Here is a 21167-nt window from a genome sequence, read left to right as displayed (position 1 = left end):
TGCAGTACTGAACATTGAACGGACCATTCATGTAGATTTGGATAAAACAGTTAATCGCTTTGATGCCATGCCTGGTAGCCGCCGTTTAGCTCTTCACTAAGGTATGCCGTTGTTTTGAAACTTCAACTCGTTTGCTTAAAATTTCTGCGAATATTTTGCTGAGGCAGGTACAAAAAGACTCTTAATTTTTTTCTTGCCCTCCAACTCGAGAATCAAATGTCGCCCATGCACATAGGTGTGCAACAATTATTGGCACGCTTACGAATTCATATGAGAAAAATATTTTTAAAAAAGTATATTCCAATTGATATTTAACATTTTTTGTACACCTGGTTGACTAGTAACAGGAAATTGTTCGAGCATGACTTCCTGTTTGACAAGGGTATAAATATGAGGTAACACATAGGCCAAATTTCCTGTCATTCATAACAATGGGATAGACCAAGTAATATAGCTGTGATGTGCGGCAAAAGGTTGTTGAGCTTCACAAAATGGGAAGTGGCTATAAGAAAATAACAAGTATAGAAAATGGCCATTTCTACCATCAGGGCAATAGTTAAGAAGTTCCAGTCAACTGGAAATGTTATGAATAAACCTGGAATTGGATGTGTGTCTATATTGTATCAATGCACTGTGAAAAGGATGGATCGAGTGGCCGAAAAATCTCCAAGGATCACAGCTGGAGAATTGTAGAAGTTAGTTGCATCTTGGGGTCAGAAAGTCTCCAAAACTACAATCTGAAGTCACCTACATCACCACAAGTTGTTTGGAAGGGTTTCAAGAAAAAAGCCTCTACTCTCATCCAAAAACAAACTCAAGCATCTTCAGTTTGCCAGACACTACTGGAACTTCAAATGGGATCGGGTTCTATGGTCAGATGAAACCAAAATAGAGCTTTTTGGCAGTAAACACCAGAGGCGGTTTTGGCACACATAGAGGTAGCCATATGGAAAAGTACCTCATGCCCACGGTTAAATATGTTGGTGGCTCTTTAATGTTTTGGGTCTGTTTTTCTGCCAGAGGACCTGGACATTTTGTTAGGATACATGGCATCATGGACTCAATCAAATATCAACAGATTTTAAATAAAAACCTGATTGCCTCTGCCAGAAAGCTTAAAAACGGGCCATGGTTGGATCTTGCAGTAGTAAAATGATGCAAAACATACATCAAAAATGAACACAAAAATGGTTTAATGACCACAAAAACAAGATCCTGCCATGGCCATCCCCGTCCCCTGACTTGAAACCCATAGAAAAGCTATGGGGTGAACTGAAGAGCAGTGTCCACCAGCGTGGACCTCGAAATGTGAAGGATCTGGAGAGATTCTGTATGGAGGAATGGTCTCAGATCCCTTGCCATGTATTCTCCAACCTCATCAGACATTATAGGAGTATTGACCAAAAGGGTGCCAATATTTAACAAAGATATATATATATATTTGATAAACCTGTGTTTTGTTTGCAATTGATATCCATGAGTACAGAATATTTTTGTGAATGTAGTTTAACAAAAGATCAAAAGGTTAAACAATAAAGACAAATTTTCATAGTCTTCTTTGCTCATACATTGAGTGCCAATATGTGTACAGTATAAAGACAAATGCTAAAACATGAAACATAATGAGAGGTTGTGAATTCACCTGTGCAGCTTCTCTCTCTTGAAGCTGTTCCACAATGTCAGCTAAGGTAGACCGTTTCTCTCTGCAATGAATTAACAAATTAATAAATTGACGAACTAATTAACTAAAGTTTAACACCACAGAGGGTTATTGTACCATTAAGAAATCTGCTTCATAAAACAGCACTTTACTTAATTGGTTATCAAGCTGGCTACTTCTTTATATTCATACAAGAATAAAAGAGCTATAATCAGCACAGTTGTGTTTATAAGCAGAGAAACTAGGAAGCTAGTGTGAAAGAACAAATGTATGCACAGTGAGCTAAAAGGAATGTATGTTGCCGCTGCTGAAATCAGATACTGCCAAGGTTCATTTACAATTAAAACGCTGACCAATAAGATGAGCAACTGTGTTGATATGGAAATGTAATACTCTGCTGTCTCACCCTCCTCCTGATCGTTTATCTGATGGTTCTCTGCCAGTCTCATGTTCGCTGCTTTCTTGTCTCTCAAGTCGATGTCTCTCTTTTCTCCGAGTTTCGTGTACTTCCTGTTCGCTGGACGTCTGTCTCTCTAGTCTCCTCTCTCTCTCTGCCCTTTCCCTCCATACTTCCTGTGGAAGCTCATCTCTCCTCGCCTGAATCAGCTGTTCATTAGAAAGCTGACGTTCCATATGCAAGTCCTTCACATGAGGACGTTGCTGTTCCACCTGCATTTCAGAGCGACTGCCTCCACTGCATCCCGGCTCCTGAAGCACTACCTCTGCCATTACATTCACATCTATTTGGGGGCGTACTGTTTCGCGCATTGGTTTTATAGGAGTGGTTTTACGTTCTATGGGCATTCCAAGACCTGCAGCAATCCCCAGGACACCAGTGTTTCTTGCCTCCTGGATTTGGGATGTGGCTGATCCACTAACAATTGGTGTGTAGTTTGAGACTGTGGAGCCAAGTCTCCGAGATCCAGGTGGTGGAGATGGCTGAGCCATGTTTCGCTCACCCCAATAGTCACCCTGTTCATAAATGGTCTGTTTGTGAAGTGATGAAGGGCTGCTACGTGCTGGAGATGAATCCTGAGGGTCCAGAAAAACCTTACGACCCAGCAAAGGGGTTGGAGGCAGCTTACTTTGCTCTGCCTTCATCTTCTCCACCTGCATGAGAGAGAGATGAGATCTTAACGCTGTTATGTGCTTAATTATTAGAAACTGCAAGATCCATGCTCATGTGCTAAGCAAGGAGGGACCCTCAAAAAAGGACGCTTGAAAAGCCCGCCCAAGTTACAGTATTGAGGAAGCAACCTAGATTATGTAGGTATCCATGATTTTTTATATTAATTAATTTTGTGTGTATGATTTTGTACTAACTCATCTATTCATGGGGGCAATTTAGAGTAGCCAAATCAACTGCCTGCATGATTTTGGGAGATGGGAGGAAACCGGACACTGTGAGGACTCTGCATAGACTGTAACCCCAGCTCAGAATCAAACCAGAGACCATGGAGCTGTGACATGGCAACACTACCCATGCCATCCCCATAGCTCATATAATACCTAATATCATTTACTTTAAAAATGGTAATAGTAATGAACTAGGCATGTATGTAAGTAAGTGAGTAAAGTAAGCAAGTCAGTGAGTACAATGAATATAAAAGTTGCAGGTTTTTGTGAAGTAAAAGAATGACACTAAGATAAATCATGTCAGATCTTTACCCAACTTTAATCTGCAATTGCAAAGTATACAATTAAAGTGAAAAACAATCAGAAATTTTTTAATGGGGAAAAAAAGAAAGAAAAAACTAACAATAACCTCGCTGCATAAGTTTGCACACCCCTAAACTAATACTATGTTCGAGTACCTTTTGATTATTTATTACACAATGCAGTCTTTTTGGGTGAGTCTATCAGCGTGGCACATCATAACATGGCAATATATTTCCACTCTTTCTTGCAAAAACATTCCAGATCTGTCAAATTGTAAATACATCTCCTGTGCACAGCCCACTTCAGGTCACCCCACAGAGTTTTAGTCGGATTGAGGTCTGGGCTCTGGTTAGGACATTCAGAAACACTGATCTTCTTTTAGTTAAGCCATTTCTTTGTTGATTTGGATGTATGCTTTGGGTCACTGTCATGATGAAAGCTGAAATTCCTTTTCATCTTCAGCTTACTAGGAGACACCTGAAGAATTTGTAATAAAATCGACTGGTATTGGTAGCTATTCATTATGTATGCATTGTCATTGTGCTGGCTTTGTTTGAGCTCACCGTAGTGAGGCGGCGCAATGAGCTGAATCTCTCCTCCCAGGTTGCAGCTGCTTTCCTGAAGGCCTCGTGTCGGCGAATGAGCTGCTCTACTTCGTCTACGCTGTCACCGAGTTCCTGACTGACCAGGAATGCCTCCTGAGATGAAAGCCAGGACTCAGCGACTACTGCCTCCTGAGCAAACTGATGAACTTCTAACACTGAGACCAGGGACGAAACAGAGAGACAGAAGCACAAAGACAGGGAAGTGGTAGTGGCAGAGACAGAGAGAGGTAGGGGGAGTTGAGGGGAGAGAAACAAGTAAATAAAGTAAAAAAAGAATGAATGGCAGAGCAGTTAAGATAAAGAATGAATTCTTCTAATATGTTTATTTATGCATACTATTCAAGGATTTACTGATATTATTACTCCATGGTGTAATGACTCACTGTGCTGTAGTTCCTCCCAGTGTTTATCCCATTTCTCTGTGAGCTCTCTCTGTTTTGCCAGAACTTTCTCCAGTTTCTCTTTAATCTGAAACACATGACCAATACACCTCAAATTAGGACCAGACTGACATGTCATTAGGCTGATGAAATTGCTCAATTTTAAGGATTGGTAGAATCACACAATAAAAATCTGTTCAGTGAAGAAATAAAACTATAACTGTAGGATCGTTTGGATTCAAACTTGCTGATTGAGTGAAAATTTACATCACTTAATATCCAGACAGTTTAACTGTTAATCTGCTGCTGTTTGACAGCTCATGTTATGAACATATTTTTGACTTGTTTTACATTGTAAGCAGTTTGTTATTATATATATATTGATGTTTTTCACTTCCAGATACTGCTCATCATATCAGTGAAGCCTACAGTGGTGCTTGAAAGAGTTTTCTATATATATCTGCATAAATATGACTTAAACATCATCAGAGTCCTAAAATTAGCTAAAGATAACCCAATTAAACAAATGACACAAAAATATTATACTTGGTCATTTACAGTGGGGGAAATAAGTATTGAACACGTCAACAATTTTTTGAGTAAAAATATTTCCAATGAGGCTATTCACATGAAATTTTCAGACATCAGTATTAATTGAAGAAATACAGAACTATAAAGAATTCACAACATTAAAATCCATAAATAAAGTTATGTGTAAAAGTGGAATGACACAGGTAAAACGTATTGAACACGCTAAGAATAAGCTGTTCTCCAAGGCAAGGTAAAGCAATGAACCAGCTGAAATTCATAAGTAATTATACCCCCTATTTGTGCAAATTAAAATAAGCTGGGTTAGTAAATTGATGGTCTATAAATAGGCTTTTCATTACCAAGGTGTCACACAAGAAACATCTTAAGATCTTTTTCCTGTGTCATTCCACTTTATTACACTTAACTTTATTTATGGACTTTAATGTTGTGAATTCCTTATATGTGTGGATTTCTTGAGTTAATACTGATGTCTGGTAAAAAAATTCATGTGAATAATCTCATAGGATATATATTTACTAAAAAAAATGTTGATGCGTTCAATACTTATTTCCCCCACTGTATTTCTTGAGGAAAATGATCCAATAATACATACAGGATCTGTGAGTGGAAAAAGTATGTGAACCTCTAGAATTAGCAATTAATTTGAAAGTGAAAATAGAGTCAGGTGTTTTTAATCAATGGGATGACAATCAGGTGTGAGTGACTGCTCTGTTTTATTTAAAGAACAGGGATCTATCAGAGTCTGATCTTCACAACACATGCTTGTAGAAGTGTATCATGGCATGAACAAAGGAGATTTCTGAGGACCTCAGAAAAAGAGTTGTTGATTCTCATGAGGCTGGAAAAGGTTACAAAACCATCTCTAAAGAGTTTGGACTCCACCAATCCACAGTCAGACAGATTGTGTAAAAATGGAGGAACTTCAAGACCATTATTACCCTTCACAGGCGTGGTCAACCAACAAAGATCACTTCAAGAACAAGACGTGTAATAGTCCACGAAGTCACAAAGGTAACCCAGGGTTTTAAGCAACTAAATGTCTCTCTCGCATTGGCTAATGTTCATGAGTCCACCATCAGGAGAACACTGAACAACAATGGTGTGCATGGCAGGGTTGCTAGAAGAAAGCCACTGCTCTCCAAAAATAACATTGCTTGAAGTTTGCTAATGATGACATGGACAAGCCAGAAGGAATGGAAATGTGTTTTGTGGATGGATGAGACCAAAATAGAATTTTTGGTTTAAATTAGAAGTTATTTTTGGTGAAAGAAAAAAAAAACAACTGCATTCCAGCATAAGAAACTTGTCCTTTCTGTGAAACACTGTGGTGGTAGTATCATGGTTTGGGCCTGTTTTGCTGCATCTGGGCCAGGATGGCTTGCCATCATTGATGGAACAATGAATTCTGAATTATACCAGCAAATTTTAAAGGAAAATATCAGGACATCTGTTCATAAACTGAATCTTAAGAGAAAGTAGTTCATGCAGCAAGACAATGACCCTAAGCACACAAGTCGTTATACCAAAGAATGGTTAAAGAATAATAATTGACCTTAATCCACTACAAATGTTCTGGAAAGACCTGATGTAAGCAGTTCATGTGAGGAAACCCACGAACATCGCATAGTTGAAGCTGTTCTGTACTGAAGAATGGGCTAAAATTCCTTCAAGCCGATGTGCAGGACTGATCAACAGGGAAAGTTATAAACAGAATCTAAATCTACATCTGATCTAAATAGAAACGTTTAGTTGCTGCACATGGGGGTCACACCAGATACTGAAAGCAAAGGTTCACATACTATTGCCACTCACAATTATGTAATAGTGTCATTTTCCTCAATAAATAAATGACCAAGTATAATATTTTTATCTCATTGTTTAACTGAATTCTCTTTGTCTACTTTTAGGACTTATTGTTTTAGGTCATATTTATGCATATATATTTATAGAAAACTCTAACTCAAACTTTCAAGCATCACTGTATAATATTTCATTAGCTAATATTTCTTATTAACATAACCCTACCCATAACTCAAGCAGGGATTGTGTGCACTGCTTTTCATGATAAAGTTAAATGGGAGCAGTACCTCAAACAAACACCTGTGTGCACACCTGTGTGGTGTAGGTAAGATAATTAAGTGGGTTGAAACAGAGTGTTTGGAATGAATGGTACCATAGTGATACTTGTTAAGCCTGTTAAGACTCATTACTCAAATTCAGAATTAAATGTCCCATGATAAAATGGCTCATTATAATGTTCTAAACGTTATCCTTTACCTCCTCTGCTGCTGGGTTTCTTGCAGCCAGCAGCATCTTTCCCATCTCGATACACTGCACCATGCTCTTATTTCGTGCTTCCACTTCGCTCTTCAGGCTCTGATGGTAGTTCATGAGCACCTCGACAGAGGAAACATCCCTAAAAACAGCAGCAGATAATTAGAGCTATGAGAACAGAGAGAAAGAAAGAAACACACAGACAGGAGCTATTTTGGGACTTCAGCACAGTGAAATCATGAAATTCAGACTTGGACAAAAATACAGCTCCTTTTTTTATTCTCATATTTTTGTAAAGGGAGCCTATTGTATGCTTTCAATTAAATTAAGATAATTGTTAGCTGTCCTAATACATTGTCCTTCCCAGCCTTATTTCCTCACATTGTTTTATCAGTTTAGGTGTTCTATTATTTTGTGATTTTTAAAAAAAATATATATATTTTTGAGAATGGATAACCTTTATTAATCATATCTAAATGACTGTATTGTAATATCTGCAGGTTCTGGTTTTTCACATTTGGTTATTTAGTCTTTAGTTGAAGCAACAAGGCTAATATAGCTAAAAAGTAAAGGAAGTCTCATCAAAAATGTTTTCCATACATACACCTTAACATGACCAAAAACATATACATTTACTTCAAGCGATATTGTTAAACAATCTTGTAAAAAAATATATTTTCTAACTAGAAAATTGTGTAAAATAGAAGGGATAATCCATATTGACTGCTTTACTTCCAACATTTTCAGTACAAGACTGTGTTTAGGGGATGGAGTAAAACCAAACTGCTCTAAAGAGAAAAGTAAATCTGGTTGTCCAAGATGGCAGCTCCTTAACATTACAGTGCTTTGGTACACAGTAAAGAAATGTTAATGTTTATAGATTACAGAATGTCTGTGTCCTAAACCACATCAGCAAGTTTGATATAAGCTGGACATTGTCTGCATAATTTTTCCACCAAACCATTCATTTAAATTACATTTACCTTAAGGTTGTAATACAGTTAGAAGGAAAAAAATGAACAAAACGCAATTTATGCAAAAAATTTTATTTACCTTTAGGCATAGAAAAGCACATTCTTGCTGATTAGACCTATCTTTTATTACTATCCTTTATTATTTTACTTTACATACTGTATGCATGTATGTATATATGTATTTGCATGCTGCACCTGGGTTTCTCTCCCGTTCCTATCTGGCAGATGATGCTTTCCATCCACATCAACTGATCACGCACCACGCTGAAAAATCGCAGTTTATCTGATGCTGTGGTAATCTGCACACGGCATTCCTCGCAGGACATGATCAGCTCCTTCCATGCTTGCATCACTTCATATTCCTGCATGGCAATGGCCTCTGCCTTCTCCCCTGCGTAAACAGTACGGAGCTGAGCGGCATTTTCCTGTAACTGTCTCACCTAAGGAAAACAAACACACACATAGTTGTTAGAGAGTACAGTGGGGCGGCATTTTACATTTCATCCACTGCGTTCTCTAAAACTGATGAAAAACAATTCTTGGACTCACCTGCCCGACCAATAGCTGGATATCCTGTTCAAATGTGTTCATGAGTCTCTGAAGTGAGCTAGTGTTTGTTGTGCCATCCTGGCGCTCTCGCACTTCCGGTAATCTCCTGTGTTTTTCGGCTATCTGTGTTATCACCTGTAACACACACAAAGTATATACACAAATTCTGTTTCCATTGTTTATCCATAACTAGCATTAACATTTTAACCAGCTGTGTTTAGTTAGCCATGTTTATGTTAAATACAACTACTGTATGAGAACACCTTCTAACAATTTCCGAACACATTTATCTCTGATAACACTGCTAACTAGCTATCTAACTAAATGAACATTGGGACACGAGTGTCTCACCTCTCTGCAGTCAGAAAAGAATTTGTGAAGCTGGTGTGACGCAGAAAGCATTTGTGCTCTAGTTTCCATCAGTTCCATCAGTTCAGCCCATGATTCATTCACTCCGTCCTTCCACTCAGCAATGATGGCAGCGTCTGCATGGCCGTAATCGATCAACTCATCCACCATTTGATTAACAGCCATTACTCGCTCCTGACCCACACTTCCTGTCTCTGAGGCAAACTCAGTGAACTTTTCCTGCAGGATCTGGACAAAAGATTCAAATGGGTGTCATTATAAAGAATATTACAATGAAGGCCATTCAACTTTGTTATAGGGCTCAATTTATCATTTTTAAATATCAGCCTTCGCTCTTATGATATACATTCTGTATGCAAATGAGTTCCATTTTTACTTCATTAGTCCACAGTATTTGTTTCCAAAATGCCTCTGGCTTATCTAGATGTTATTTTGCATATTTCAGACATTGACTTTTGTAATGATGTCACAGGTAACGTTTCCTTCTGATGACTCTTCCATGCAGATCTTGTTTGTCCAATGCTACAGAGTGGCAGAATTGGCACCACCACTCCCGGGTCAGTTCTTGGAGGTCTTTAGTGTCATATGGAGGTTTTGCTTTGGAGATTGGCCTTTCTGGCCAACATATGGGCAGTTCTATCTGGAGGTTTTCTTGCTCTTCCAGACATTGCCTTGACTTCCAAAGTTCCCCTTAACTGCTATATGTTATTAACACTTCGGACATTGTAAGCTGGAAGTGCTTTGATATCTTTTAATAGCCAACCTCTGTTTTGTAGGCATCAATGTGCTTTATTTTCAGTTCCTCAGTCAGCTGCTTAGAAGAGCCCATGGATTTGAATGCCCACATATGGATGGGATGGTCAGATGTCCACACACATTTGGCCATATTGTGTATGTATATGAATATGGATCTATATAATCTGAGGTTACTTCTAGGTCCTTTGTAGTAGGTGGCACAATCTTTCTAGGCACAGGAACATACAGTCAGAAACCGACATGTTGGATTTGGATGTGATTGAAATTCAGTGATAATTACATTACCCCTGCCCCCTTTGTAAAAAATAATCTAGTCTTAATAGGGCTTAAGAAATTATAGACAGTATCTGATAGAATCATGAACGTGAGAGCCAGGGAATAGGAAATATAAATAATGCATAAAGGGATGCACTAGTGATCATTCATTTACTGTACCTGCAGTATTATAAGCCTCCAGTCAGCACATCACAATAATTCAGAAGGGCACCAGGCTATGGATATATTGTAGTATATCCTAAGCAGGCAACTGAATGTGCATACTGCCTAGAAATAAGTGCTCCCCACACAGAGAAGGAGCACCAATATGGCAGCCAAGGTCAAATAATATAGTCTGTCAGCAATTTACACCCATGGATTAAACATTCCAAAAGCTTTTTAAGGCTTTTAAGCATTTTTAAGGCTTGGAGATCATAATATGGAACTATATATTAGTTCTTAATATTATTATTAATATGGAACTATATACAGTATGATATTTGTTCATATTATGCAGCGTTAGGTTATACCAATTATAAACAAAAGCCTGTTGTCACGATTTCCCCTTGAAGCAGCGTGCTCTAAGTGCGACTGCGCGAGCACCTGCTTTTCCGTTGTTGACAGTAGTGACATTTGGACACGTGTGTTTGTTTATGTTTCTGTCATGTCTCCTCCCTGTTCTGTCATTGGCTGGGATTTTCCCGTGTGTCTGAATCGCCCTCAGCTGTGAGCATTTACGACACTGATCATGTCCGCTTATATACGGCGCGCCTCCCAGCACACAACGCGGAATATTATAGTAGCTTAGTTTAGTGTCCTTACGATAGATAGTCATAGTTCATGTTTCATGTTTAGAATCATAGTCATAGTCCATGTCATGTTTCATGTTTAGGTTCGTTTGTTTAGTTCACACTGGTTTCTCCGCTACCAGTCCCGTGCTATAGTTCATGTTTCTTGTTTTGTTTCTCGACCCTGTATTTCCGTGACCGCGACCTTGGTTCCTGCCTCGCCCCTTTATGCCTGTTTGCCGATCGCCTGAACCTTGCATGTTACTGGATTATGTTTGTGGATCACGTTTTGGATTTGTCTGCCTGTCTCTCTCTTAAATAAAACTGTTCTTACTGCGATTGCATCCTACCTTATCTCCGTTACGTCACGATACGTGACAGAATATTCCGCCCATCATGGATGCAGCACGAGAACAGAGAGGACGCAGAACCCGGAGGTCCACGCCAATCATCCCCGCCTTGGATTCTATGCAGTTCTCACAATGGACTTTCATGGACCTTCCCGATCGGTATGATGGCTTCTTTGGTTATCCGGACTATTTTATGATTGACTGCCAGAGTTACTTCTCCAGCCTGTTTGACCCGAAGCCAAGGGAGAAACAATGGATTCAGTTCATGATGTCCCGATTTTTTGGCCCATCTCGCAAGTGGGCACAGCGAGTAGCAGCCATGAGACCCTGGGTACTGGAGGACAGTAGGCAGTTCTTGGACCTGTTTCTGAGGGAGTTGGGAGAACCAGGGCAGAGCTACAACTTGGATGAGCTGTTGAAGGGAGTTAATATGGCGAACAGTGCTGATCTTCCATTCCACATGCATTATGAGCGGATGAGCCACCAAGTTGATGTTAACACGGACAACCAAGTCCCTGAGGTCCAAGTCAAGTCTCAAGTCCCTGAGGTCCAAGTCCAAGTCAAGTCTCAAGTCCCTGAAATCCAAGTCAAGTCTCCAGTCTCTGAAATCCAAGTCAAGTTTCAAGTTACTGAAATCCAAGCCAAGTCTCAAGTCCCTGAGGTCCAAGTCAAGTCTCCAGTCTCTGAAATCCAAGTCAAGTCTCAAGTTCCTGAGATCCAAGTCCAAGTCAAGTTTCAAGTTACTGAAATCCAAGCCAAGTCTCAAGTCCCTGAGGTCCAAGTCAAGTCTCCAGTCTCTGAAATCCAAGTTAAGTCTCAAGTTCCTGATGTCACACCCAAGTCTACTGATACGGTCGACCAAGTTCTGCTCACGCCCAAGTCTAACGACACGGCCGACCACGTTCTGCTCAAGCCCGAGTCTACCGACCCGGTCGCCCAAGTTCAGCCCACGCCCAAGTCTACCGACCCGGTCGCCCAAGTTCAGCCCACGCCCACGACTACCGACACGACCACCCAAGTTCTGCCAAAGCCCGAGTCTGCCGACACGCACAGCCAAGTTCTGCCAAAGCCCAAGTCTGCTGACACACACAGCCAAGTTCTGCCAAAGCCCGAGTCTGCCGACACGCACAGCCAAGTTCTGCTCACGCCCGAGTCTGCCTACACGCACAACCAAGTTCTGCTCACGCCCAGGTCTGCCAACACGCACGCACAGCCCAGTTCTGCTCACGCCCGAGTCTGCCGACAGGCACAGCCCAGTTCTGCTCACGCCCGAGTCTGCCGACACGCACAGCCAAGTTCTGCTCACGCCCGAGTCTACCGACACGGCCGCCCAAGTTCTGCTCACGCCCGAGTCTACCGACACGGCCGCCCAAGTTCTGCTCACGCCCGAGTCTGCTGACACGCACAGCCAAGTTCTGCTCACGCCAGAGTCTGCTGACATGCACAGCCAAGTTCTGTTCATGCCCCAGTCTGCTGACACGGCCACCCAAGCTCCGCCCATGCCCAAGGTTCATCTGGTGACCTCAGAGCCTCAGCCTCCCTGTTCAGCTGAGGTCGTCGCTCAGCCTGCCTGTTCAGCCGTGGACGTCGCTCAGCCTGCCTGTTCAGCCGTGGACATCGCTCAGCCTCCCTGGTCAGCCGTGGATGTCGCTCAGCCTCCCTGGTCAGCCGTGGACGTCGCCCAGCCTCCCTGTTCAGCTGTGGACGTCAGCCTTCCTGCTCCATGGCAAACATCGTTCCCCCCTCCTGCTTCGAGGAGAGCTACGCTCCTCTCCCTGGCCTCACGGAGACCCACGCTCCTCTCCCTGGCCTCACGGAGACCCACGCTCCTCTCCCTGGCCTTACAGGGGACGTCGCTCTGCCTTCCAGTTCAGCCAGGGACGTCGCTCCACTTTCATGCTCTGACGAGGTCGTCACCCTGCTTCCCTGCTCTGCTGAGTACAGCGCTCTGTTTCCCTGTTCAGCCGAGGACGTCGCTCTGCTTTCCTGCTCTGCCGAGGACGTCGCTCTCCCTTCATGCTCCGCCGAGGACTTCGCTCAGCCTGTCTGCCCAGCTGTGGTTGTCGCTCTGCCTACCTGTTCAGCCGGGGACGTCGCTCCGCTTTCATGTTCCGACGAGGACGTTGCCCTGGTTCCCTGCTCTGCTGAGTACAGCGCTCTGTTTCCCTGTTCGGCCGAGGACGTTGCTCTGCCTTCATGCTCGCCGAAGATTTCACTCAGCCTGCCTGCCCGGCTGTGGACGTCACTCTGCTTTCCTGCTCCGCTGAGGCCGTCGCTCTGCCTTCATGCTCCGCCGAGGACTTCGCCCAGCCTGTCTGCCCGGCTGTGGTCGTTGCTCAGCCCGCCTGCCCGGCTGTGGTCGTTGCTCAGCCTGCCTGCCCGGCTGTGGTCGTCGCTCCGCTTTCATGCTCCGCCGAGGATTTCAGTCAGCCTGCTTGCCCAGCTGTGGTCGTCGCTGTGCTTTCATGCTCTGCCGAGGACGTCGCTCTGCTTCCCTGCTCCACCGAGGACGTCACTCTGCTTTCCTGCTCTGCTGTGTACGTCGCTCTGCTTTTTTGTTTCACCAAGAACGCCGTGTGGTCTCCAGGCTCTGCTTGGGACATTCTGCCCAGGGGGCCGGGGCTGCCAATAGAGATGGATGTGCCCTTGGGGGGGGGGGGGGGGGGGGGGTATGTGTGTGTGTGTTTCTGTCACGATTTCCCTTTGAAGCAGCGTGCTCTAAGCGCGACTGCGCGAGCACCTGCTTTTCCGTTATTGACAGGAGTGACATTTGGACACGTGTGTTTGTTTATGTTTCTGTCATGTCTCCTCCCTGTTCTGTCATTGGCTGGGATTTTCACGTGTGTCTGAATCGCCCTCAGCTGTGAGCATTTACGACACTGATCATGTCCGCTTATATACGGCGCGCCTCTCAGCACACAACGCAGAATATTATAGTAGCTTAGTTTAGTGTCCTTACGATAGATAGTCATAGTTCATGTTTAGAATCATAGTCATAGTCCATGTCATGTTTCATGTTTAGGTTCGTTTGTTTAGTTCACGCTGGTTTCTCTGCTACCAGTCCCGCGCTATAGTTCATGTTTCTTGTTTTGTTTCTCGACCCTGTATTTCCGTGACCGCGACCTTGATTCCTGCCTCGCCCCTTTATGCCTGTTTGCCGATCGTCTGAACCTTGCATGTTACTGGATTACGTTTGTGGATCACGTTTTGGATTTGTCTGCCTGTCTCTCTCTTAAATAAAACTGTTCATACTGCGATTGCATCCTACCTTATCTCCGTTACGTCACGATACGTGACACCTGTAAGAGAACCATAAGTTTCGTTTTCATTTCTGTTGTTGTATGTTGTTTTTGTTCCATATTAAACTGTTTTTTTTCCCCTGTAAATGGTGTTTAATTATGTGTATTGTGAAACCAAACCAAATAGACTAAAGTGTGTGAAAAGTATCCCTTAATTTTATGGACATCTGATATTAAGTCAGTTAATCGTTCCTCTAAGCTTTATGCCCCATCTTCTCTACAGCTTACAGTAGATAAGATAAGTTGACACTTTTCTGGATCAGTGACCAATGACAGAATCGTTTGCACTTGAATTGGGATGAACATTTATTTTTTTTGTTGCTGTCTCACCGTGACATGTTCGTAATCCTGCCCGAGCTCAGTGGAGCTGGCTGAGATCTCTCGCTCAGCGATCCACTGTTCCAGTTCTTCCACCTCTCTGTGGAGCTGAAAGAGCCAGTACTGCTGTTCCAACCGGCACTTACGCTCTTCCACCAAGTCCTTCAAAGACACATAGAGCCGGTCGATTTGAGACTGGCGTTTACTGATCTGTTCACTGCAGAACAAACACATACACACCTTTCCATCAACTCCTGTTCTGTTAAATATTCCGTGAGATCAGTTTTCAGTCAGTACATATTTCAGTACTGTACTCAATGCACTGCTACTGCAACATGAAAGACACCACCACCACCACCACCACAAGAAATGCATCTGCACCCGAGACAGGGCCAGGCTGGAGATGTTTATACTAAAGTTTATACTAATCCCCGAAGACTGGAAATTGGGGACCAGCAGGAATAAAAATTAGGGTTGTGCATTATTGTCATTTGGACATTTAATGTCTACACAGTTTCTGTCACGTTTTCTGTTCCACTACACCATCACTAAACTGCTCTTAATGGGGTTTACAGTAACTAGCCATCTCTGTCTGTGTGCTCTGTTCATGTAACACACCTGACCAATATGGCCACACCTCTTCTGAAGAAGAGCAGTCACTTTGCTTATCTTACCCTATATAACAGCATCTGTTTAGGTTTCTGCTTCTGTTTCGGTTTCATTTTGTTCAAATTCACATGAAAACAGGTGGATTAAAAAAAACAAGGCATGACCCATACAAACACACACCTGTCAGGATGTCCGAGCTCCAGTAGTTTTCTGCACTGTTGTGATAAAAGGCCGATGGTTTCAGCGTAATCCTCAATTGTCTGCTCCAAAGCTAACTGCTTTTTCAGCAGCTGCAGAGTACTCGATTCATCCTGAAAGAAGAGAAAGATGTTACACATGGTGTGTTCCCAGCATAGCAGTGGTACTAACATGGTAATGTGCATAGCACTGGCACAAGTGTGATTAGATCAGTGAGGAGTGGCACTGGGTTTTTAGACACCTCGGTGGCTAGATTTGCTTAAAGTGCAAGTATTATGGTTTTGAAACCTGCCTAATTTTGTCTCATACAATAGATTTACATGCATCCAAGTTCAAAAAACACTTTAATGTGCTCACAATTTAAACTGCAGCATTACCTTTTCCCCCTCAGTGTCACAAACGACTCGTTAAAAGTCTGTTCTAAAGGATTTGTTCTAAACTCCTTCTTTCAGAGAGCATACTCTGCTCTGATTGGTCAGATGTCCCAGTTTGTTGTGATTGGTCTACCGCTGTCAGCAGCCAGCCAATCAAGACCAGAGGCTGTTTGTTTTTTTGTTTTTTACAAACCTACATAGGTTAGTACAGGAAGTAAGTCTGGAATTTCTGACGACTCGTTTCAGCTGTTCAGAATCAGTTCCTTCTTTTGGGAGACAATAACCCAGTTTGTCCTGTGCTTTGTTTTTTGAAACTTTGCAGACATTTTTACATTCACAGCTCTATATCAAGCTGCATGTGTCACAATTCGGATGGTTGAGCCAGAAGCAGTTGCAGACGCAGATGCAGATAAGGACATTTATTTAAAGAAACGTACTAAGAAACAAATACACTATAACAACCTTGAAACACACTGTGGCAAGAAACAAACGTCGAGACATGAACAACGGGAGTCTAAGACAACGAAAGACAAACTAATGGTGCAGACAAGGACTATTTATACCCATGAGTGCTCATTAACCAAAACATGAATCAGGTGCAGGTGGTCATGTGACAACTAGTGCAGTGCAGTGGCTGATGGGAAGTGGAGTCCAGAGTTTCCCGATATGTGACAGAACCCTCCCCCAAGGGCGCTACTCCCGGAGCGCCCAAAATTATACGTCCTCCATCTGGTGGTCCTGGCCCCCTGGAGAAAATGTCCCCCGCAAAACCAGGAGGCCGGGCGGCTTCTACAATGGCACAGGGGGGCTGAGATATTTCCTCGGCAGAGCATGAAAGCGGCGCGACGTCCCCAGCTGAACTGGAAGGCCGAGAGAAGTCCCCCGTGCGGCCAGGGAGAGGAGCGTGGGTCTCCTCGAAGCAGAAGGGGGGAACGCTAGTTGCCATGGAGCAAGCGGGCTGAGCGACGACCTCAGCTGAACGGGGAGTCTGAGCGACGACCTCAGCTGAACGGGGAGTCTGAGCGACGACCTCAGCTGAACGGGGAGTCTGAGCGACGACCTCAGCTGAACGGGGAGTCTGAGCGACGACCTCAGCTGAACGGGGGGTCTGAGCGACGACCTCAGCTGAACGGGGGGTCTGAGCGACGACCTCAGCTGAACGGGGAGGCTGAGCGACGTCCGCAGCTGAACAGGGTAGCGGGACAGCCTCCTCGGCTGTGCAGGGCAGCGGGACAGCCTCCTCAGCCGGTCCCTCTGAGGTCGCCATGTTGACCTCAGGTGAGAGCTCCACAGCTGAGACCTCCCCGTAGGCCTCAGGCTGGAGCTCTGCTGTCCTCATTGCCCCCCCCAAAAAAATTTCTGGGCCAGCCTTCACCTCTGGACTGCGCAGCAAGGTGTACCTCCCCTGCAGTGGAAAGCCCCAGATGCTCAGGTTACTTTGCTGGCTGTGTTGCAAGGCGGACTGTGGCGTGAGCGGAGCTTGGCGATGCGTGTCGGCGGACTGTGGCGTGAGCGGAGCTTGGCGATGCGTGTCGGCGGACTGTGGCGTGAGCGGAGCTTGGCGATGCGTGTCGGCGGACTGTGGCGTGAGCGGAGCTTGGCGGTGCGTGTCGGCGGACTGTGGCGTGAGCGGAGCTTGGCGGTGCGTGTCGGCGGACTGTGGCGTGAGCGGAGCTTGGGGTGCGTGTCGGCGGACTGTGGCGTGAGCGGAGCCTGGCTAGGCGTGAGCGGCATTTGGTCATTTGGGTCAGTAGGCCTGAACGTGAACTCAGGGACGCGAGACTTAATTTGGACCTCAGGGACGCGAGGCTTGGCTGGGACCTTAGGGACTTGAGACTTGACTGGGACTCGGACATCAAAGCCTGGTGCTAGTGCCTCCCCGCTGACCCTTTGCTGGAGCTCGGCAGATGAGTCCACCTCGTGGGGCTCAGGTTCAAGCTCTGAGGTCACCCTGTCGGTCCCGGGCTGGGTCTCTGTACTGAACACAAACTCCCCCTTGTACCTGGACTCCTCCTCCTGTTGGCGTGGCATGGCGTAGTCCTGCATGAACATAGGCGGTAAGTTGAAGCCCAGGTAATTCCTGGCGTCCTGCTGCTTTCGTAGCGCAGCTTGGTAATCGTCCGACTGTTGGCGCAATGTGGCAAAGTACTCCACTAACATTGGTGGCATCCTGACGCCCCAGATATCCATCCTGGCTATCTGCTGCTTCTGATTGTGGGTCTTTCGTTCTGTCACAATTCGGATGGTTGAGCCAGAAGCAGTTGCAGACGCAGATGCAGATAAGGACATTTATTTAAAGAAACGTACTAAGAAACAAATACACTATAACAACCTTGAAACACACTGTGGCAAGAAACAAACGTCGAGACATGAACAACGGGAGTCTAAGACAACGAAAGACAAACTAATGGTGCAGACAAGGACTATTTATACCCATGAGTGCTCATTAACCAAAACATGAATCAGGTGCAGGTGGTCATGTGACAACTAGTGCAGTGCAGTGGCTGATGGGAAGTGGAGTCCAGAGTTTCCCGATATGTGACAGACGCTGAGCTCCAGGTCAAGTCTCACGTCCCTGAGCTCCAGGTCAAGCCTCCAGTCCCTGAGCTCCAGGTCAAGCCTCCAGTCCCTGAGCTCCAGGTCAAGCCTCCAGTCCCTGAGCTCCAGGTCAAGCCTCCAGTCCCTGAGCTCCAGGTCCAGCCTCCAGTCCCTGAGCTCCAGGTCAAGTCTCATGTCCCTGAGCTCCAGGTCAAGTCTCATGTCCCTGAGCTCCAGGTCCAGCCTCCAGTCCCTGAGCTCCAGGTCCAGCCTCCAGTCCCTGAGCTCCCGTTCAAGGCTGCTGACACGCACAGCCAGGCCCTGCTCACGCCACAGGCTGCTGACACGCACAGCCAAGCTCTGCTCACGCCACAGGCTGCTGACACGCACAGCCAAGCTCTGCTCACGCCACAGGCTGCTGACACGCACAGCCAAGCTCTGCTCACGCCACAGGCTGCTGATATGCCCAGCCAAGCTCTGCTCACGCCACAGGCTGCTGACACGCACAGCCAAGCTCCGCTCACGCCACAGTCCGCCGACACGGCCAGCCAAGCTCCGCCCATGCTCAAGGTTCACCTAGTGACCCCAGAGCCGCAGCCCGCCTGTTCAGCTGAGGACGCCGCTCAGCCCGCCTGTTCAGCTGAGGATGCCGCTCAGCCCGCCTGTTCAGCTGAGGACGCCGCTCAGCCCGCCTGTTCAGCTGAGGACGCCGCTCAGCCTCCCTGTTCAGCTGAGGACGCCGCTCAGCCTCCCTGTTCAGCTGTGGACGTCGCTCAGCCTTCCTGCTCCATGGCAGATAGTGTTCCCCCCTTCTGCGTCGAGGAGACCCACGTTCCTCTCCCTGGCCGCACGGAGACCCACGCTCCTCTCCCTGGCCTTACAGGGGACTTCGCTCTGCCTTCCAGTTCAGCTGGGGACGTCGCTCCGCTTTCAGGCTCCGACGAGGACGTTGCCCTGCTTCCCTGCTCCGCTGAGTACAGTGCTCTGTTTCCCTGTCCAGCTGAGGTCGTCGCTCAGCCTCCCTGTCCAGCTGAGGTCGTCGCTCAGCCTCCCTGTCCAGCTGAGGTCGTCGCTCAGCTTTCATGCTCCGCCGAGGATTTCGCTCAGCCCGCCTGTGGACGTCGCTCTGCCTTCATGCTCCGCCGAGGACTTCGCTCAGCCCGCCTGTCCGGCTGTGGACGTCGCTCTGCCTTCATGCTCCGCCGAGGACTTTGCTCAGCCTGCCTGCCCGGCTGTGGATGTCGCTCCGCTTCCCTGCGCCGCCAAGAACACCGTGCAGTTTCCTGGCTCTGCCTGGGACATTCAGTCCAGGGGGCCGGGTCCGCCAATTAAATGGGATGACTCATGGCACTCCGGGAGGAGTGCCTTTAGGGGGGGGTTCTGTCACGATTCCCCCTTGAAGCAGCGTGCTCGAAGCGCGAATGCGCGAGCACCTGCTTTTCCGCTGTTGACCGTAGGGACATCGGGACACGTGGGTTTTGTTTATGTCTGTCATGTCTCCTCCCTGTTCCGTCATTGGCTGGGAAGTCACGTGTGTCCGGATTACCCTCAGCTGTTAGCAGTTGCGAGGGTAATCATGTCCGCATATATACCGCGCGCTTCCCAGCACACGGCGCGGAAGATTAAGTAAGTAATAAGTAATACGAAGTGTATGTTTGGCGTTAGTGTAGTCATAGTCATAGTCATAGTCATAGTCAGTTCGTGCTGGATATCCGCTTCCAGTTAATCGTCATAGTTTGTTTCTTGTTTTGGTTATCGACCTAGATTCCTGCCTAGCCCCGTGTATACCTGTTTGCCAATCGCCTGACCTCTTTCCTGTTTATGAATTACGTCTTGGATCACGTTTTGGATTTGTCTGCCTGTCTGTCTTCTAAATAAACACTGTTCATCCTGCGCTTGCATCCGCCTTATCTCTGCTCCGTCACGATTTGTGACAGCATGAAAGGTAATTTTTTAAAAACCATAACAGGTGCACTTTAATAATGAAAAAGTTCTTCAAAAAGATGACTACTTATTACCATTGTAAATTTGGTTAAATTAGTAGTGCCTACTCAGTGTGGCTCAAGGTCCCTTTCCAGAACCTTCAAACTAACTGTTCCTCAGTGGTGGGATGAACTTCCAACCTCAATCCAGACCACAGAATCTGTCACTATATTCAAAAAACAGCTAAAGACCCATATCTTCTGTGAGCATGTAACTAACCCCTAAAATGCCAACCCCACACATCATTTAAAAAAAAAAAAAAAAAAAAAAAAAATTTCTCTGGCACTTTGCTTCTCTAGAGCTCAATTCAAATATCTTGTATGGTACCACTAATTGTACTGTTCTCTGCCTGATATATCGCTTTGCTTGTATTTCCTAATTTGTAAGTCGCTTTGGATAAAAGCGTCTGCTAAATGAGTAAATGTAAATTTTAGATCACTGCAAGGTAAATGTGCATGTTCAGACATCCAATTCCAGCAGCATTTAAAAAAAAGAAACAACTCTGAATGGTTCACATTTACCTTACCATAGTGCACACTCATGTCTACACCATTATTAGTTCATATTGTATTTTGAATAGTAATTATACTTGAGTTCTTAAATTGAGTTCACTCTTCTATTAGTGTCCTTGATATCCCAACTTGTTAAGGCTATCAGAGACAAAAAAAAAATCTCAT

General features: G+C 45.2%; 1 protein-coding gene across 1 annotated transcript in view; it reads right to left on the bottom strand.

Moving 5' to 3' along the window:
- LOC108264651 (spectrin beta chain, non-erythrocytic 4) overlaps positions 1–21167 on the bottom strand; it is a 100709-nt gene that overhangs the window by 12109 nt on the left and 67433 nt on the right. The window contains exons 23-32 of the mRNA XM_047155032.2: positions 15578–15708; positions 14801–15005; positions 9005–9250; positions 8654–8788; positions 8300–8544; positions 7134–7272; positions 4308–4392; positions 3883–4079; positions 2067–2770; positions 1643–1703 (exon numbers count right to left, since the gene is read on the bottom strand). Coding sequence (XP_047010988.1) covers positions 1643–1703; positions 2067–2770; positions 3883–4079; positions 4308–4392; positions 7134–7272; positions 8300–8544; positions 8654–8788; positions 9005–9250; positions 14801–15005; positions 15578–15708 — 2148 coding nt within the window. The remainder of the gene's footprint in view (positions 1–1642; positions 1704–2066; positions 2771–3882; positions 4080–4307; positions 4393–7133; positions 7273–8299; positions 8545–8653; positions 8789–9004; positions 9251–14800; positions 15006–15577; positions 15709–21167) is intronic.

Source organism: Ictalurus punctatus, chromosome 4 (genome assembly GCF_001660625.3).
Source record: "Ictalurus punctatus breed USDA103 chromosome 4, Coco_2.0, whole genome shotgun sequence".
Classification (NCBI taxonomy): Eukaryota; Metazoa; Chordata; class Actinopteri; order Siluriformes; family Ictaluridae; genus Ictalurus; species Ictalurus punctatus.
This window is presented reverse-complemented; position numbering and strand designations above follow the sequence as displayed.